At 43.2% G+C, this 19,782-nt stretch overlaps 1 protein-coding gene across 2 annotated transcripts in view; it reads right to left on the bottom strand.

Annotated features, from left to right (window-relative positions):
* Window positions 1-19,782, bottom strand: part of Znf462 (zinc finger protein 462) — a 143,669-nt gene that overhangs the window by 75,171 nt on the left and 48,716 nt on the right. For both annotated transcript variants that reach the window (XM_090330385.1, XM_090330386.1), the window contains exons 2-4: window positions 9,005-9,254; window positions 2,181-7,834; window positions 1,222-1,374 (exon numbers count right to left, since the gene is read on the bottom strand). In XM_090330385.1, coding sequence (XP_090186511.1) covers window positions 1,222-1,374; window positions 2,181-7,834; window positions 9,005-9,224 — 6,027 coding nt within the window. In that variant the 5' untranslated portion in view covers window positions 9,225-9,254. The remainder of the gene's footprint in view (window positions 1-1,221; window positions 1,375-2,180; window positions 7,835-9,004; window positions 9,255-19,782) is intronic.

The raw sequence follows: 19,782 nt of genomic DNA, 5'->3' as shown, positions 1-19,782 counted from the left end.
AGGGAGAAGGAAATGTTGGAAAGTAAAAAGGCCTTGAGCCATCATTTGGGAAAAAATCAGAGCAAAAGAGCCTGCTCTCTATTTGCTGCCCTGCAGATGCGGAGTTCAGGTCTTAAATGAAGGTAGCTGCCAAATAACTTGCAAAAATTAAGGAGCAGCCATTTGTGGAGGTCGTTCCTTTGATTACTGGATTTCAGGAACCAAGCCTGACACACACAGCAGTGGATTACAGAAGAAGCTACTCACTGCTGCCGTACCTGGGTTGTCATGGTTCTGCCCAAAGACAAAATGCTTCAGTGCTTAATGAAGGATTAGGATGCAACAGCAAGAAAGGCAAATGGGGAAAAAAAAAGGTTCAAGTATCCAAACAGAAAGGACAACATAGTTGGTCTACAGGTTGCTTCTGTCTGGGAAATGGGAGAATGTCTCTTGAGTATAAAGGTAGTCCACTTCTCCTCCCACAGAATTCACTTCTGTGATCCAAAATGATAGGTGCGTGGCAATATTCCTGGGAGGCAGGCTCAGTTGTAGAAACAGTCCTTACTATTCAGATTATGATATTTAAAACACGCTGCCTCATCAAGGTGGGGGTAGGGAGGGGAGCTACTTGGCAGCATTCAATAGGAAGAGGCATTGGAGCAGACAAGCCAGGTCAAAGGGCTCTCAAGGTCAAGTGTGACTGGAAGCCTTTTTGAGTGAGATTTAATTACTATCCCTTGTACTCCCTAGAGGATTCAGAATGAAAAGCAGAAAGCAGATTATCTCTAGAGTGCTGTATCCTCAGCCAGAAGATGACAAGGAAGAGGCAAGCAGTGAGAGGAGTAAAAGAGAGAGGAACAGAGTTAGCACACCGGGCTCCTCCCAAGAGCTCAGGCAACTTGGGACAGGAAAGATCTAAAGGCATCCAGTACAGAATATGAGGATGCCACAAGCCCTTTCTATCCAGGAATCTAAGCACTCTGTTTGCCAAACTATTTCCATAGAAGAAACAAACAAACAAACAAACAAACAAACAGATCAAAAACCCAACCTTTTCTGGAACACCATGACGAGGAAGGTCCAACCTGCAAAGAAATCAGAACAAACCAAAGCAATCCAAGCATATTAGGGACGTGCACATCCCAGGATGCTGTCTCCTGAGCTTCTTTAAGCCATGGGTTATTAAGTAGCTGGAGTCACTCACACATGGGACAACGTACATCTGGGCCTTCCCCATCTCACCTTTACAGCTGGGACATTTCCATACTGGACGTGCTTCCGGAGGTGGTTGCAGATGGCTCTCAGCGTTGGGTGCACTTCCACACAGAATTTACACTTGTAGCCCACCACTTTCCTCTCCTTGATCTTTGGCACCTCTTCTAAATGACCAAAAGGCTGGTAAAATACAGTGGTAGCCATCAATACTCCAAGAACTCCCACAATGGCAGGCATTTAATTCTTTACTGGTATTCGTAACCTTTTGTTTGTTTGTTTGTTAATAAAGCAGATTAGCGGGTGAGAAACACCAGGGGGTATATAGGTGTGTATCTTTTTTTCTTTCTATTACCAAACTTCATCAGTCATGCATGGCACACTTCCTACCAGACACCGGTCTCTGGAACCTGAATATGTTACGGCTTGTGAGGAGAGAAGATTTCTGTGCAGAAGTACATCGTCACTGCCAACTAAGGTTATCTGGTATTCCAACCAGTTTTCAACTATGCGGGTGACACGTTGAGTTAGCTGCCTGCGCCATGAACGAACTTCCTGGTTAAAGCAACCATCTAGTCCTTGAGATGTTAGGATCCTGAAGCAAGCACTGAAGACCCAGACATGGCTGAGAAGTATTAAAGGATACCAAGAGACAGCCCCACCACTGCCTTAGAAGAGAGCGAACACTGTTGTCGTATAACTAGACTTCGGATTAGGCTACTTGGCAGAGAGATATAACACAGAAACTACCCTGAACCTCCCCTGGGGGGAGGTATGGGGAGGAGTCAGAGGGAGAGAAGGAGGGAAACAACCTCGAGGAGGGGTGAGCATAGAATGGGAGGGAATAATCAAGCTCGAAATGTGTAATTGACTTATTGAGCTCTCTGGCAAGCAAAGCCTGCAGCAGTTTGGCTGGCAACGTAGAAGTGCATGTGGGCACCAGTGATGAGAAGCCTCCTGGGGGAAGGGAAATCAAAACATATCCTTACCCTCTCTTGTTTGAAATCTGCAAAAGCACCATCTGCATATTTCTGCTTGCTCAAAAGCTGTTTCCTCCTCTCCTGGCGTTTGGCACGCTTCTGGAATTCCTCATTGTGAATGTTCAAATGTGAGGTCAGCTCTGCTAGGCTTTGCAATTTACTATCACAGTGCTTACACTGGTAGTAGGTGGCGTTCTGCAGGCGGGGGCCGTTGCTTAGAATGACGAAGTCCCTCTTCAGATCCCGGCTGTGATGATCGGTGTAATGCATGCACAGAAGCTCGGCCGTGCTGAAGGACAGCTTGAAGCATTTGATACAGCGAAACGGGAGCCACTCGATTTCCTGAGCTTCGCCCTCTACCTCGGCTTTCTCGAAGCTGCCTCTCTCCTCCTCTTCCATCAGCGGGGGCTTCTCGTGTTCGTCGGCGTACACAGCCGTGAAGTAGCCTCCCAACTTGCTGGCATGCTGCTTCTTTGGGAACACCCCGGGGTGACGCTTCATGTAATGGGACACGATGCCCTTCTTGCTGAACGACTGGAAGGAACACAAAGAGCACTTTTTCTTCTCCACTGCCCGCCGGAGTTCCTCGCTCAGCTGCGGGGAGTCGTCTTTGGGTGGTGATGGGATGATCACCTTGTTGGGCTTGTCACTGATGGTCCTGGAGGCTGCCAGGCAGTGGGTGTAGTAGGCGTCGATGTCGTGGCGCTTCTGGTAGTGGGCGGCCAGCCCTTTGCGGATGGGGTTGGTGTAGGCACACAGGGCACACTTGAAGAGGTTGTTCTTGCCCTCTGGCTGGGCACGGACATTGTTGTGCTTGATCCGGTAATGCCTGGCGATGCCCTTCCTCGTCGAGCAGAAGTACTTGCAGAGTTGGCACCGGAACACAGTGTGGGAGACCAGGTGCGAGGTAGAGAAGTGAGAAGTGGACATGGGCTCTTCTCCCACCTCCTCCTCTGTGATGGAGATCTGGGAGGGGCTCACTTCAGTGGTTATCTCTGGCTCAAGGGAAACTGGCAGCTTTGGGGGTGAGGGGGAAAAGACATCAAATTCTGGCTGATTGTGGTACTTCTCGTAATGGATTTTGAGCTTCTCCAAAGTGCCGTGAGTGTAAGGGCAGAGCTTACACCGGTAGGCACCGTACCCCTGTTTGAAAATCCTGCTCGTCTCTTCCACGTCATTCTGGGATAGGTCGGTCGACTGCTCCACGTCATGCACAAAGTCCTCAGCTGTCACCTTGATGGCCGGGTGTCGCTTCTGGTAGTGGGTCAGCACGCCATGGATACGGGTATTGATGTACGGACAGTGCCTGCATTTGTAGACTGCACCAGGGTTGATGTCAATGTCCTGGGCGAAGTCAGCAGCCTTCACTTTCATGCCAGGGTGCTTCTTCCCATAATGTGTGAGGAGACCGTGCAGGTTGTTGTACTCGGACTGGCACACCGTGCACTGGTATGGGGTGGAGGAGATGGCAGGGTTCGCCGAAGCTAGATGCAAGCTTTTCTCTGGGGAAAGTCTTGCATCCTCTGAGCATTCAGCTTCCTGCTCGGGGAGTGGGGTGGGCAGACTGTTTTCACAGTTCATAGGGCCTATCAAGTCTTCGGAGGGAAGGATGGGTTTCTCAACCACATCTTTCTCCTTGATAATATCCAGCAGCACGGACTCATCACCATTCATGGCCCAGGGGTGGAAGGCTTGGTAATGATTGGTGATGTCCCAGATAGAGACAGCTTCAAAAACACAGTCCCTACATCTGTATGTTTTGGCTTCGGCTGGCATGGTGAGAGAGGGAGACGATGGGTCTGGCCCAGCCCAGAGTTTGGTGGCCATGTAAGTATAATCTACATAATGCTCTGGATGCCTCCTTTGGTAGTGCAGGAGCAGCCCATTGGGCTCCGTGTGGGAGTAAATGCACCACTCACAGTGGTAGCCAGCTTCTATCAAGCCATCTAGAAACGCCCATCGCATGATGGTCGTGACCGTGGCTTTTAGGGCAGGGTGGTCTTTCTTGATATGCTTCCTCAGTGCATAGAAATAGGGGGAGGTATAAGAACACTGCCTACACTTGAGGGCCCGGAGCTTCGTCTTATCCCTCTCTATACCAGAAGGGGAAAGAAGCACACAACTGGCAGAGTTCTTCTGGTTCCGGTCGCAGAGGCTTCGGATGGTGGCTGTGTGCTGGCGGATCACATCTGCGTTGGCCTTGAAGTCTCTGTGCTTCTTCTGATAATGAATGAGGACCCCTTTGACCGTCCGGTTCCCGTAATCACAGTGCTGGCAAAAGAACATCTCATTCTCCACTGGAGGGCCATCACTGTCTGCACCGCTCCGGTTCAGCGGCTGCATGGGGACAGGAGGCCGAAGGGAGTCTTGGGGCCCTTCGACCCCTCTCATCATTGCAGCTGTGGGAGGAGCCTGTCTGATATATTTGGCAGTGACCTTTATTTCTGGGTGTCTTTTCTGGTAGTGCACAAGCACTCCCACAACTGACCGATTGCTGTAGGAACAGTGTTTGCAGTAGTAAAGCTCAAGACTGAGGTCTGGTGGTGGGGGCTGTGGGGGGGGTGGGGAACCCATGGTGGACATTTTGGGAGACATTGGAGCACCCACCTCAAATGATAATTGGGAAAGGGCAGATCCCCTGTCCACAGACACCATTCGCATGGTTTTCTGGATCCTAAAGTAGGAGGCCTTTTCTTCAGGGTGTTTCTTCTGATAATGAACCAAGACAGAATGCATGTTGGGACTGGCAAATGAGCACACATCACAATCATACACGACAACAGTGTTGACCGCAGGGTCCTTCTGATTTTCACATTCTGGAGTAAAAGTCTTGGAAGGTGTGTTTTTACTAAATGGAGAAGGCAGACCACTGCTGCCACCGCCGCCGCCGCCACCACCACCACCACCACGAGCCACAGGAGTGGATGTGGCCATGTTCTTGGGAGCTGAATTCAGAATCTCCCTCAAGGTCTGAGATTCCGTGTTCAGTCCTTCCTGCTGCTCTACCACATAGCTAGAAAATATCATCGCGTTGTTGATCTTCACCGTGGGATGCATTCTTTGGTAATGGGGCATCAGGCTTCTCACATTCGGGCTCGTGTAGGAACAAAACCGACACCGGTAGATCAGATCCGAATGATCAAAGTTGAGTACATTCATGGCTTCGGGGTGGTGTTCACCGTAATGCTGCTGGAGATCTTCAAAGTTGGTGTAATCGATGTAGCATTCCAGGCACCTGTACACAGCACTGTGATCATTTGGGTCCAAGATGTACCTAAAGCTGAATTTAATGTATGGGTGCATTCGTTGGTAGTGCGTACTAACACTCCGGGCAGATTTGTTGTTAAAATCACAGTGTTTACAATAGTAAAGTCTTCCAGAGTCACCAAAGTCTGTATTTTCATTACTATGCTCAGTTCCATAGATGGGGGTTGGGGTACTCAGCAAAGCAGTATTGGAGATCTGATGATCTTTCATGTTTGTTGAGGAGCCATAGTAATCTTCTTCGTCTTCAGAAAGGGTCAGCTCGATCTCAGCCCCGTTGGTGGCGTTGTAATCGTGGGTGATGGTTCGGAAGTTGGGCTCCTTTGGGGGCTCAGCAGTATCCCTGGCCCAAATCTGTTGGGCTGAAAAAGCAGTGGGGACCTCCATGATGGAATCGGCTGGCTCTTCTTCCCTGTCCAACTCGACCTCTATCTCCACTTCATTGTCTTCCTCTTCGTCCTCATCATCCTCAACATTGATCACTGCATCTTCTTGCTGTTTGGTTTGGTTGATCTTGCTCTGCAGGTTGCTGGCTATCTCGTCAATTCTGGTTCTCTTCTTCACGGGGGACAGATCAAGAGGGAAGTCGTTAGCAAGCTTCCTAGAGGCTTTAGCTACAAAATTGTTCTTGGAGGACAACCCAAGAATTGAGGTCTGACTTTTCTTCACAGTGTTGCTGGAAGAGGGGTGGCTGTCCGTCTCGTTTTCCAGTGGTAGGCTTGGGGGCTGCCCCTCGAATTTTGGCAAGTTGTCACAGAATGAATGCTTGTGCTGCTGATGGACTCTTAGCCCTTTCAGAGTGGTAGTGGAATAACTACACATGGTGCACTTGTAAGGGTGCAGAGGTGGGGCTGGCGTAGGGGGCTGTGGCTGCTGGGTGGGTGGTGGCTGTGGCTGAGGGGGCACCTGATGTGGTGGCTGTAGCTGTGGTGGCTGTGACGGTTGTAGTGGCTGTGGTGGTGGTGGTGGTGGTGGGAGTGGTGGTGGTGGCTGTGGTGGCTGTTGTTGCTGCAAGGGGTCCAACAGAACTCCCGACTTCCTACCATTGATGCTGGAGCTCTCGAAAGACACCACGCCTTCATTCAGTGAGGAAGAAATGCATTCACTCTGGGAATTCACAGCCTCCCAATCTGACACGGTACCCGTGTGACACTGTTTATGAGCCCCAAGTTTTAACGAACTCTTGCAAGTAAACGGACACTCATCACATTTGTAGACAGCTGTCTTCCCAGACAAGTGGATGTTTTCTATGTGACGGGAGATGCTACGCCGGTGCATGGTTAGGAAAGGACAAAAGGGGCACTGGAATCTATTCATGAACCTCCTAAATGGAATTCCCTTGGTCTCCAATAATTTGTTGCCATCTGAGCCCATCAGCTGCTCAGCCGACAGGCCTGATGTCTGGTGATCCATCACACTCAAACCATTCTCACTGTCTATTTCATTTAATTCTTCATCAGAACTAGAGTCATTTAGTATGCTGTTAGTTTCCAGGTCAGTAGAAGAATTGGTCATGTCGGTCATTCCATACCGGGATCTCTCTGTTAAGTTGATGAGACCAGAATTATGAGGTGACTTCGGCTTCATCTGAGGGTAAGACATGGGTAAATACTTGGAAGCGGAAGAATTGGGTCTCATGATGGAGTTGCTGATGGAGCCCCTGTAGTTAGACGCATTAGTGCTGGGTATCTCCCGGCTTGCAGCATTCATGGATAGGTAGCTAGAGTTAGATGTGGGGCTGGGAGGATTCTTCTGGACATCCGGTACATTCGTCCCTTCTTGCTGCTGCCTGAGACTGGAAAGGATTTTGACCATACTCCGGTGCTTCTTCATCATGTGGTCACACCAGCGTTCTCGCCGGGGCGTCTGGTAGCTGCACCACTCACAGCAGAAGTTGCCTCGAGACTTCGTCAAAGGTTTGACCATGGATTCTAAGATGCTGCGCTCTACAACCTCTGCTGGGAGCTCCTTGCAGGGGTCCTGCAGGGACAAAGGTGGGACCACAGGATCCGGCAGGGGGTCAGGATCAGGTGGGGGAGCTGTGGTCTCCTTCAGGCTGTTTTTGTGATACATCTTCTGATGCTTCAGTATTCTTGCCCTTCTTGGTGACTTGTATGTGCAAAACTGGCAAGAGAAGACCTTTCCAAATCCCTCATGCATCATAATATTATAATTTAAGGATCCGGGAACAGGTGGTCCAGCCGAACTCCCTTCAGCTTGAGCTCCGTGGACCTTCCTAGTGTGTTCGATGAGGAGATTTTTTGACCTGAAGTAGCGTACGCAGAACTTGCATTGAAAAAACTTGTTGGTTGGTTTGGGATTAGGGGAAAGATGCTGACCATAATATCCTGGACTGTGGCCATAGTAACTTCCGGTCCCCAATGCACTTGCATTTTGACCTAAAGACAACACATAAAAAAAGTGATGAGAAATGTAAGGCAAAAGAGAATTAAGAAGTTTAAGCCTGGTGTGGTGGCTCAAGCCTGTAATCCTAGGTATTTGGGAAGTGGAGATCATGAGATACTGGTGTGGGGCCAGTCCAGGTAAGGGCAACTGTGAGATTCATCTGTAACCAGTGATGCATGCCTGCCATCCCAGTTATGGGGAAAACCCAATAGCTAATAACTATACCTGCCATCCCCAGCATGGAGAATCATTGGTAATAGGGGAAATCCAACTTAGGCCAATCTGGATATCAAATGAGAATTTACCTCAAAAATAATCAATTCAAAAAGGGGCTCTCAATGGGTCTCATGCCTGCCTACTAAGCTCAAGGACCTATCAAACCCTAGTCCCACTATCCTCCTCCCACTGCAACCCCCAAAAGAAATCCAAACAGACAAATCAGTACCATTTCAAATATTCTTCGAAAATATTCTTCAAGAGTTAGAGAGCATTAATGAACATACATGTGTTACACCTTGTGACAGTTGAAAATCAAGTAATTTGAGGCACAATACTTTCCTTGTTTCCATGGCTATCACACAGCTATCAGAAAACAAGTTTTATAAACCGTAATCTTTACAATTTTCCAAGGGAAAATTTGTTATCAAAATTGAAAGTAGGAGGGGCTAGCAGTGTAGCTCAAGTAGTAGAGTTCTTGCCTCTACCAAGTACAATCCTGCCTTCAGGATTGTGCAGAATATAACAACAATAACAGTTAAACATAGGAGATAAAAAGGAGGAGAGTACTTTAGGATATGGATACTTCAGTGGAGAAAAAAGTGTCCAATGACTTGCCAAGACCAAGAAATGTGAAAGTCACATATACTAAGAACCATGGCTACAGGCTTTAAAAAAAAAAGAGAGTATAATTAAAATATATCAGTTAGTGGCCAGGAGCTTGACCTACTGGTAAGAGTGCTTGCCTAACATGTACAAAGACCCAGGTTTGATTCCTTGGTACCACATACATAGAAGATGCTGGAAGTGGTACTGAGGCTCAAGTGGTAGAGCCCTAGCCTTGAGAAAGCCCAAGGACAGTGTTCAGGCCCTGAGTTCAAGCCCCAGGACTGGAAAAAATATATATATAATATATATATATATATGAGTTAGTAGTATAGAATTACCTGATAAATCCTCTGCAATGGCAAATTCATCCTTTATTGAAGAAAACTCCACTTCTGTCTGATTACCAGCATTCATGGACCCGGATCGGGGCTCATTATCATTGTCCTCAGCAACATCAGTGGGCTGCAGGAATGCTGTGTGGACATCCTGAATATGTGCTTTGAGATCTTCGTAAGATGGGGCTCTGAAGTCACAGCCATCACACTGAAGAACTTCCATGATCCGGGGCTACCCTCTCACATCAGGAACCTGAGGCACAAGTCAGAGCAAAGTGTAAAGAATGTGCCCAGCACACAACCCATGCCAAGGGGCCCACCCAGGGACTCATGGACAAACTCCAGGATCATCAGTACATTGCTCCTCCTTGGATTTGCCAACTGGTGCATTGGCCAAAGAAAGGCAAGCAGACACAATAGAGATGTCCTTGGCTTCATAACTTCAAAGAAGGAAAGAAAATCCAGATAAATGTGTTCAGGCTTGATATATCCTCAAAGGTCATTTCTCAAAGGAACCTTAATACTTCAAAAGTTTTTACAGTTTCGGAACTTCTGCACTAAATTCAAATTTCTTGGTAACTTAATATTGACTTTAGTGCTACTTTGGACTCATTTTCTTTTGAACTAGAAGGAAAGATGACCTAGTGGTGGGGGAGTCAAATCTCAATCTTGGTTAGTCATTTTAATATTGCTATTATATTGGTATTCTAGTACGAAATGATAGAACAGGATCAAATCTTGGGAGTGGCATTAAAAAGTTGATCACTTTTATTAATTTAATATCTTGACAATACATAGGTTCATCTCTTCCTTCTCCAACTAATCTAGTTGCCCCCTGTTTCTTACACATGAGTTAAATGATTATTTGCTCATTACTACCTACCAATTAAAACAAAACAACCTCATCCATCTAATCAGGCCATAAAACATTTCTTGTGAGGTTTTCAAACAAATTTAGGTGGCAATCCAGGTTCTAGCTTTACACTTCACTTTGGCACCTCAATTTACATTAAGATAAGAACTGGACATTTTGAAGAAGTTTTTCTAAATTGTAACATTGTCTTTTCCCTCTTTACTATAGACATGAATTATATACTGAGATACAAGAAGCTGTGGACCTGGTATAGAAGAAAGGGAAGTGTACCTAGATTAGAAAGGTATCATCCTTCCGATCTAAATATACATGTTACCTCAGGATACCCAGTTTTTACCTTCATGAGTGAGTTACTTCATAAAGTTCACTACAAACTCTACTGAGTCATAATCTAGAACCAGATGTCCAAGAACTAAAGCAAGAGCCAGATCTATTTTATGACACAATTTTCTGTACCTTCCTTTTTTTTTAAATGAAAAATAAGTGATTTCTGCAAAGGAACAAAGTCCAGTAATATTCATTCAGTGTCATGCAAGGAGACACAGACATGACAATTTTCTATGAAAGAATGCTCCTCCTGGTTGCCTGTTAAAAGAACTTCTGGCACGTCCAGCTCTGAGTAGCCTGAGCTTGCAGAGAGAGACACAGATATTCAACTCCTCTTCTTGCAATTTATCCTTTTATTTATTTTTCTCAATAAACCCTGAACTGTGCACCAGACTCTCTTTCCGCTAACGAAGTCTCAATATTCCAGATACACAAGCTTTTGTGTCTAAGCACCAACCCAAATTGTGTGGAAGAGGTTGCTATCAGCTCTGGATCAAATTACAGCAGTCACCAAGGCCCCACCCCACTTCTCCTTTCGCACAGTCCATTAGACCTGAAAACAAATTTTTCCATGGTGCAGACGACTCCTGCATTTAGAACACTTCACAGGGAAAAAAAAAAAAAAAAAAAAAGAGCAGATCATTCAGTGTGCACTTCCAATCCCCCCGCCCCCCCAGCTTAGTCCTTTCATCTCAGCCAAACAAGCCACAGCTCTGCTGAATGTGTTTATCACACTTTCAAGAGATAGGAGCTCCTGCGTCACAGAAGCTCTAAGACTCACTAAGCTGCCCTAGTCCTCTAAGCTTTAGGAGCAGCCATTTTAGCTTAGAGCTTCTTCTCCCGTGGACAACATGGCTTCTCTTTCTCTTGAATTCTGCTAGGCTGGCTGACAAGCAGAAGTAAACGCTACCCAGGCAGGCTAGGCTTCTCCTCAGCTCTTCTCCTCCCCAACGAAGAATTAAGTGTTTACATTTCATTCCAAAAAAAGCAGCACCCAGCTCCTCCTGAAAGGTCATTCATAAAGATCTCCAAAGGTTGTGTTGTTGTTGTTTTTATTTTATTTTAATTTCATGACTATGTGCTGGTTTGTTAATTCCCAACAGAGCACTGGATCACAAACAAGATGGACCCTGAACCACAGACCCTGTTGTCCACAAGGATTTGGGGCTGTAATCTGGGGGCACCTCCAGAATGTCTTGACTTCCTGACTCATAGCCATCTTTCCCCTCTCAGAAGACATACCATCCGATGAGGCTTGCCAGATTCCAAAGTCTAATGACCTTTGTTAATCACCAGCCAGTCTGTCTGCATCAGCAGACCCTGCCAAAAGACACACCCTCCAACACAAAGGCAGTAGCTATTCCTTTTAAAAGAGGTTCTCTGAAAGCTCCATTGTGTGGCAGAGGAAAACAAAATCTCTTCCCTTCAAAACTTCAAGCCTTTAGAAATAATGCAACAAAGGGCTTTCTGCTGTGTGTCTTTTGGAAAGTTTAAGCCTGGTCTGCATAACCACAACAAAAAATTATAGCTGTATATGAGAACAGCAGGGTACCTTTCTGTATTAAGTCATTCACCCAGAGGATGAAAATTCATCTCTTGATTCACTCTCTAAAAATCTTTGGTGGTGTCCTCTGAAACTGTTATCAAGGATACTCACCTCACTGGATACAGACACAGTCTTCTTGGTCTGGCTACAAAGGAGATTAAAGGGTTATGAAATCATATATATATATATATATATATATATATATATATGAACCACTGATTTAGAAAAAGAAGAGATGATGAAAGTGATTTTCTAATGGGTTCTAGCTTTAATGTTACTGCAGTCTTGACCTCAAAAATAGCTCAGAGCCTTAGAAGAGGTTAATCTCCAGGCTGCTGATGGAACCAGCAGCAGGTAGAAAGAATGGCCTTCAATTTGATGTCTGCACCTGCACTGAAATGAGAATGTTGCCTACTTTGAAAGCCATTTTGCCTTTGTGTACACATTTCTTCTGAAGATGCTGACAGAAGAAGAAAACAGAAATTGCTGGCATGGCCCAAACAATCAAAGAAGCAGAAACTTGATATGTTTATGAGACTGTGGATGTCTACTCTGGCAAAAAGAGTAGGAGGAGAAGGAAAGTAGGAATGGATAGCAACAGAAAATACCAGCCCTAGCAAATTACTTATTCATTCATCAACAAAAAAAAGTTGTTTTTTACTTTTCAGCAGATAATAATCCTCCACGAATCCAATCATGAGACTAAAGGTGACAAGCTGAACATCGGCATAGATTGTTTCAATTAGTCAGAAGAAAAACAACCCTAAGAATTAACCTTGACACAGACGTGCTACAAAATTATGACAGAAAGCAAAAGCTTTCATCTCCTATCGACTTCATTTAATAACAATTGTATAAGCGTTATTTTTTTTTCTTACTTACCAAATCAGCTTAATCAAAAGCAGAAAAAAAAATGTTTCCAAAACTAACTAAAAAGAAGTGCTTCCAGAAATGATGAGATCAATCTACAACTCATACAAACGCCTCCATCTCTTACCCCCACTGCAGTATTCCTAGGTTCTTCAAGGCCAGATAACTATGACAGACAACAGATAACTAGACTCTGGATGCCACCTGTGCTTCTACCTGCCAGGTGTCACTCTACAAGCCCTAACTAGCTATCACCCCAATTGTTTGTATCTTCAAACTGCTTATTTTTAGTGGTTGGGTTCTTTACCATGATAGTTTGCAGATTTAAAAATGTGAGGTTTTGAAGGGAAACCCATATGATTAAGGTCTGAAAAGAAAGTAGGGGGGAGAGTGAGAGAGGAAAAGGGAAAGGAAGAGTGAGGGAGACACTCTAAACCCAGTCATGCATGCTGGACAATCTCTTGAAAACACATCTAGATATCGTGTTAAGGATCTGGAATAGACACACTGGAACACGAGAAAGGATATTATGACACAAGCTACTCTTTCTCAATCTCAAAAATGCCTGCCAACTTTCTGAGCTTATATTTTTCTACCTGGGAAGGAGAAAGGAAATAAGCCATAGGTTCCTCCCTTTGTCCTTCCAACTTACTGCTCAGGTGTCACTGGAAGAGAAGGTATCCTTGATGTTGCTTAGCATTTTCACAAGCCTGCCACCATCAACTCTTGTCCAGGTCAGACTGGCAAACACTATTCTTTAAGCCTGATGACCAGGAGATGGCCCTCAAGCCAATATCCACATGGTTTTAGGAAGGAATCAAATGAAAACACATAGTCCTGACCCTGTTCTAACTTATTCTTTGACTAAAGGACTGCAGACCAGAAATAAAGATGTGAAACCCCACAGCCATGTGATTTAGTAGCAGCTAATTATAACCTTTAAAGCCTGTGAGAAATAGATCCATATTCACTATAAGGTACTTTTCTCCTGTCCACTCCAGACTCCTACCTTCATTTCTAAGACACTGGTTCCCCAGTTGCCTTCAGTCACAATTCTAAGAAGGGGTTTTGGTTAGCACCTTTTGGATGCCCTTTACTTGCTTTCCAAGAATGGAAACCCCAAGAGCAGGTAGTGAAATGCATCAACCTTGGAGTAATCAAAATACAGAAAAAGTAGACACTTCAAGAGCTTCTTGACAACAAATGCATTTACAGATCAAAGGTGATGGATAGGATGATGTCAATGTGTGTGTGGGGGGACATTAAGAGGCTGATGTTTCTAATTGCAAGCCCCAGATTCTAAGTAATAGGGCAACAACTTAATCAACTTGGGAATGCTACTGGTAGCTCTTATTAGCAATGAGGAGTGTTCCATATCCCATAATCATTTGCTAACTTGAAGTTTATTAAATGCATCTTTTTAAAAGGCAGTGAATAGAGAAGCTAAAGTAAAATATACTTGTGTTATAGTTTTTATCCTTTGTTTGTTTTTTTATCAAAACCAAAAACAGAACTCCCAATATCTAGCAATCACCATCCATCACACTGTATTTGGTACGATGACTATAGACTGGTGTCTTCAAATGTCCTATCAAATGTTTATGCTGTTTGCTACATGATCTAAGCCATTCTGTGTGCTCTTGAAAGGTCTAACATATCAGGGAGGATAAATAATTAAGGAATTCTGAAGAGAGACACAGCTGTTCTTCCAAACCAAATTTTCAGAAGAGAAAGGATTAATTTGCACTCATGTAACCCTCCACATGAAATTGAATTTAAATAGTAGCCAGGAAATACCATGAGAGCAAGTTCTGACAAGGCATGTAGCCTCTGTTGTATGGGGCTGGCCTGGTCCATATGTGAGGCCTTGTAGACAAGCACCAAGTCTGAAGCAGACAACTCGAAGATTGATAATCCAATCACCTGGACCAAGATGCTAATCTTTAGATTATCTCTTATTTTAGGAATGCTTGCTCTCCTGCAGAAAGTTTTCAAGTAGTATAGTGTATGCTAGACTAATATTTCATAGCAGATGCTTTTGGGAGGGTCACTCAAATGAGATGAACATTTAGGGACATGACCCAAGTGCAGGGGGGAAAATGCCAGAGATATAAGTAAGAAGTGATTCTTGGCTGAATGACATGTTATGAAAGCAGGTAGCAAGTGTCTAACACAGAAGGAGATACCACAGACCTTGCAGAGAATTCGTGCATTCCTTTGCAATGATACAAAGCTAATGGAGGCCAACTGGCCAATAGGCAGTCTGCCAACTCCCCTGTCCTTAGAAAAAGGAAACGTGTGACTGGAACAAGAAGATAAAAGGGAAAAAGGGACAAGAAAAGAAAGGAAGGAAGCAGGGTGGTATCTTAGTAGCCTTAGACTTCATTGTCTGTAAAGGGGGTACCTGTAGTTCACCAGATAACTATTAATTCTGAGAAGAGTCTGGACAATTTTGTGGCTTTAGCAACAAAAATGACAATGCCTCTCCTACACTCCATTTCTCAAAATGCAACCAGGACAAATGACAGTCTGGTTCGTCGTGTTCTTGCAAATAATGGGAAACTATTCTTGCTGTCAAATAAATATATTAGAAATGATAAGGACAGAGGAATGCTCTGAAATGTCATGAGTTCATGCGGACGTTCCTGGGAAACTTTTGAAACCATTCTTGCTTTCGCATTTTATTTTGAATGAGAGGTAACTGATTTCTGTTCTCTCCCACACAGGAGAGACAGAAACAAATCATAGTGCTCCTTTTAGAGACTCTTCAGAATGCTGGCTGGGTTTCTACCAACACTTTCCACATTACAAGCACTCTCATTATAAAAATTGTAAAATTAAAGGGAAGTTGCAGATATGCTGCTGGGTCCTCATTACAGAACTGATTAAGACGCAGAGTAAGCAGAATCTACAGTAAAAGTCATCTTCTCCCTCAGGAAAGATGAAAAATGTACACTGACTGCTTTCCCTGTGAGTTTGTGAGCCTGGCTGTTTTCCAGCCATAGACATGTCTTTATGGTCCAAACTGTTCCTGGCTTTCGAGATCCAAGCCTCACTTACTTTGATGGTTTGAGTTTTAACAACTTACCTTGTTCTCAAAGAAAACCATGGCATGTGGCTGCTGCTCTGTGGAGGATATAAGAAGATTTGCCAGAACTTTTTATTTTTTAATTTGAGAATAGCCCATAAAAAAGTCCTAATCTAATCTCTGAGGAGACTTTTTCACTTATGGTTGGCTCCAAAAATTCAGACAAGTCCATTTTCAGTAACATGAATAGAACCCAAAGCACAGTGTGTTTAGTAAAATAAGTCAGGCACAGAAAGATAAATACTAGATGTTTTCTCTTATATGTGGAAGCTAAAGCTGGTACAAAGGAATAGACCCTGGGAAATGTATTGCAGAGGGAGGAAAGGATAGCTAGAGATAGTTAATGAATACACGGTACCACTGGACAGGAAGTATAACTTCCGCATTGGAAAAGTCTGGGATGGACTCAAACACCTTACACATGTCAGATAAGCACTCTACCACTGAGCTACACCATGACATGCCGTGACAGATATGTAATGATTCTGATCTGATTGTTACATACTAAATATATGTGCTGCAATACAATGTACTGAAATGCTACAGAGCACCCCAATAATATGTATAATCACTATGCATCCATTAAAATATATAAATAAGCATTTAAGTGAGCAATTTCTGACAAGTCACTTTTTTTTTTTTGCCTGTCAATGCTTGAACTCAAGGCCTGGGCAGTGTCCCTGAATGTTTTTGTGTTCAAAGCAAGTGCTCTACCACTTAAGCCACAGCACCACTTTCAGCTTTTTTTCTGAGTAGTTTATAGGAGATAACAGTCTCAGAGACTTTCCTGACAGAGCAAGATTTGCACTAAGATATTCAGATCTCAGCCTCCTGAGTAGGATTACAGGTGTGAGCCACTGGCACCCAGCAACTTAGGTAACTATTGACACACAGCTACCTATCAATAGAGGTAGGCCAAACAGTGACCAAACAGTGACTACCTAAGCCTGGTACCTGGAGATCTCTACCTGTTTGTTTTTCTTTTTTTTCATATAATTTTTATTGTAATTAATAGAAGGGTTATATTACATTCGCCAGATGGAAGGTGCATTACTTCACATACATTGATACCCTTTCTCTGTTTGTTTTTCTCTACACCATGGCTCCTTGTGGAGGGCAACAGGGTGAAAGTCCTCAGAGCCTGCTTTCTAGAAAAGCTAACAATGGGTGGATCTGTATGGACCATAAACAGTTTCAAGACTGTGCACAAAAAATTATTTTTCCTCTCCACTTGGCCTCTACATGTAGTAGAAGCATTCACAAGGCTGATTTGACTATCTGATTCATTTAAATCCATCGGTTTTCCAACCTTTGTTTCATCAAATTAATAGACAGAAAACACATTTTGTGACTTACCCTAGGGTATTAGATCTTTTTAAGGACAACTGAAGAATTTCTTTTCTTGTAATCCTCCACCTATTTTTTTTTTCAAGTTTGCTATTGGTAATTGCTGCACTGCAAGAACTAAGCAGAAAACATAGACATTTGACTGCCAACATAGATGGATAGAATTTATTATGGTATAAAAACACTCACTTACATAGGCAGAGATAAGAGGGAGAAACTGTGGAAAAGTGAATGAAGTTGTGACATTGTGCAAAAGAGAAATGTACACATTATTCAAATTGTGAAATGGTAACCCCTCTGTCAACACTTAAGAATAGCAATAAAACTACATACTTAAAAAAACCCATCCTAATGTTCAACTATACAACAAACCCTGATATTCTATAAATTCTTACTGATAAATCCTACTTTTGTCTAATTTGGTTCTTTGGAGTTATTCACTATTGAGCAGTTCATAAAATAGAAATTGCAGAAATGACAATCTAGCCAATTAAAGAATTTGTTGTCAGGCCACTAAAGCCAAAAGTGACAGTGTGATGTTTACACCTTCAATCTTTACCTTGAATAATATTTTTAAAGCCATTAATCATTTATTCTAAGTGAAAAGATCAGATTATGATGTTCATCCTTGTTGAATGAGGAACTTGTATTAAAAGATTTACCTTTTCATATTTTAAAAGATTTTCATGATTAAATTCATTCACTTACTTATTATTTTTCAAAGTCATAAAGTTGTCAATCTATATGTGCCTGCCTCTTCATTATTCAAGTTCATGTTCAAAGGCTGTTCTTTCAAAGGTGTTTCCATGACACCTCCATCTAATGTTATTTTCCTTAAGAACTTGAACACCCATTCACAACAATAACACAAACAAACACACTTTCTTTGATGCTTCTTTATTTCCTTCCTTTTTGACGTAATATTTGTTTTTCTCTACCTGTCACAATAAGAGATCTGTCTCTGTCTTAAATATCTGTCTTATTCACAATGAGATTTTTTAGTTCTGGAGAATCAATAAGCACTCAGCAAATAAAAGTTGAATAAATAAAAGAGTGGCTAAATTAACGAATCAAAGATATTAAATGATAGTATTTTAACCAATTGTTTTTTTAAAAAAAATGGCCATAAAAGCTAAATTCCTCTCTGCATTGGGCAATTTTTGTTTTTAACACCATCACTCCCAATCTAGGATTATTTGGCAATATTCATAGGTAGTTTCAGTTAGCATAACCAGATGAGGGAATGCAACCAGCATCAAATGGGTGGACACGAAGGATGCTGCTAAACATTCTATGATGTATAGGATGGTTCACATAAGAATGATCTGACTCAAAATGTCAATGGTGTTGAGGTTGGAAATCCTCCCACAAGTGATCTCTAGGAACTTTCAATCTCTTCATATAACCTACCTGCCTTTTTCAAGTCTTTTCTAGGGTCCTGACTAAGGAGTTTCTGACTCAAATGATCAACAAGTTATTTCTTAGTTGCAAGTTGTACAGTTGTAACTGCCATGAGTTTTTTAAGTTTTATTTTTCTGATCTGCATATTTTACAAAAATTGTCAAAGAAAACTCTAGATGAAGGCATCTGAGCATTGCAGCCTTCTTAGTGTGAGGGTCCTTACACTGTTGATTATCTGGGGACTTACTGAGTCCCCAGGACTTAGGTCAATGTCATTCAAAATGGTTACAAGTTGACAGCATGTGGTCTCCAACAAAAAATATCTGCTAATAACACAATGTGTATCTTCTCTTCGATGTATAAAATTTATCTTCTTTCAAGTGCTGGACCCCTAGACTACCCAAACTCACTCTTTAAAAGAACTAATGAAGTGCTCTTATTTGATTTGTAGTGTAAATGACTAACTGTATATCTATTTTGCTAGGAGAAAACTAACCAATGGTACCAACTCAGAGTAAATGTTTAGGAACTTAAGCAATTCCAAGGAGCTCCTGTCACCAGAAAAAAACCAAAACCTTTTCTATGACACTTTCCACTCCAACTAATGAAGCTTATGAACCACAGCACCCTGATTAGCTAGTTAACTACTGTGATACCAAGCACTCACAGCCCTTGTCCTTCATATTTAAGTTAGGACCATTCTCCTCTACCATCCTTCCTATGAAGAAGGTGTTCTACCAAACTCACTCCTAAGCTACTGTAAAGTGTGATGACACCTGAGATCATCCCCACCACCAAACCATGCTTGCAAAGCATTCTGGGGAGCCTGAGAATCAATTTCCCCCCTTGTATATTAAGAACATGTTAGTATTTTCAGTTTGACAGAAGTGTACCACGTATACCAAGTTTTCCCTCCTTAGCCTCTCTGCAAAACATTGAAACAATATATTTACCTGTGCCTTCCTTAAAACAGGAAAAAAATTCACTGTTATCTATAATTTCATGGCACTCACATAATCACATATAATTTTTAAAGACTAGTTAGTCCAATCTGGGTCCCACATCGTCATTTTTCAGATAATGAATTAAGGTCTCAAGAATCAGCCTGGGGGCCGGGAGTTTGGCCTAGTGGTTAAAGTGCTTGCCTAGCATGCATGAAGACCCGGGTTCGATTCCTCGGTACCACATACATAGAAAAAAGCCGGAAGTGGTGCTGAGGCTCAAGTGGTAGAGCTCTAGCCTTGAGAAAGTCCAAGGACAGTGCTCAGGCCCTGAGCTCAAGCCCAGGACTGGCAAAAAAAAAAAAAAAAAAAAAAGAATCAGCCTGG

The sequence above is a fragment of the Megascapheus bottae genome, chromosome 3, assembly GCF_031878675.1.
Source record: "Megascapheus bottae isolate mThoBot1 chromosome 3, mThoBot2.hap1, whole genome shotgun sequence".
Taxonomy (NCBI): Eukaryota; Metazoa; Chordata; class Mammalia; order Rodentia; family Geomyidae; genus Megascapheus; species Megascapheus bottae.
This window is presented reverse-complemented; position numbering and strand designations above follow the sequence as displayed.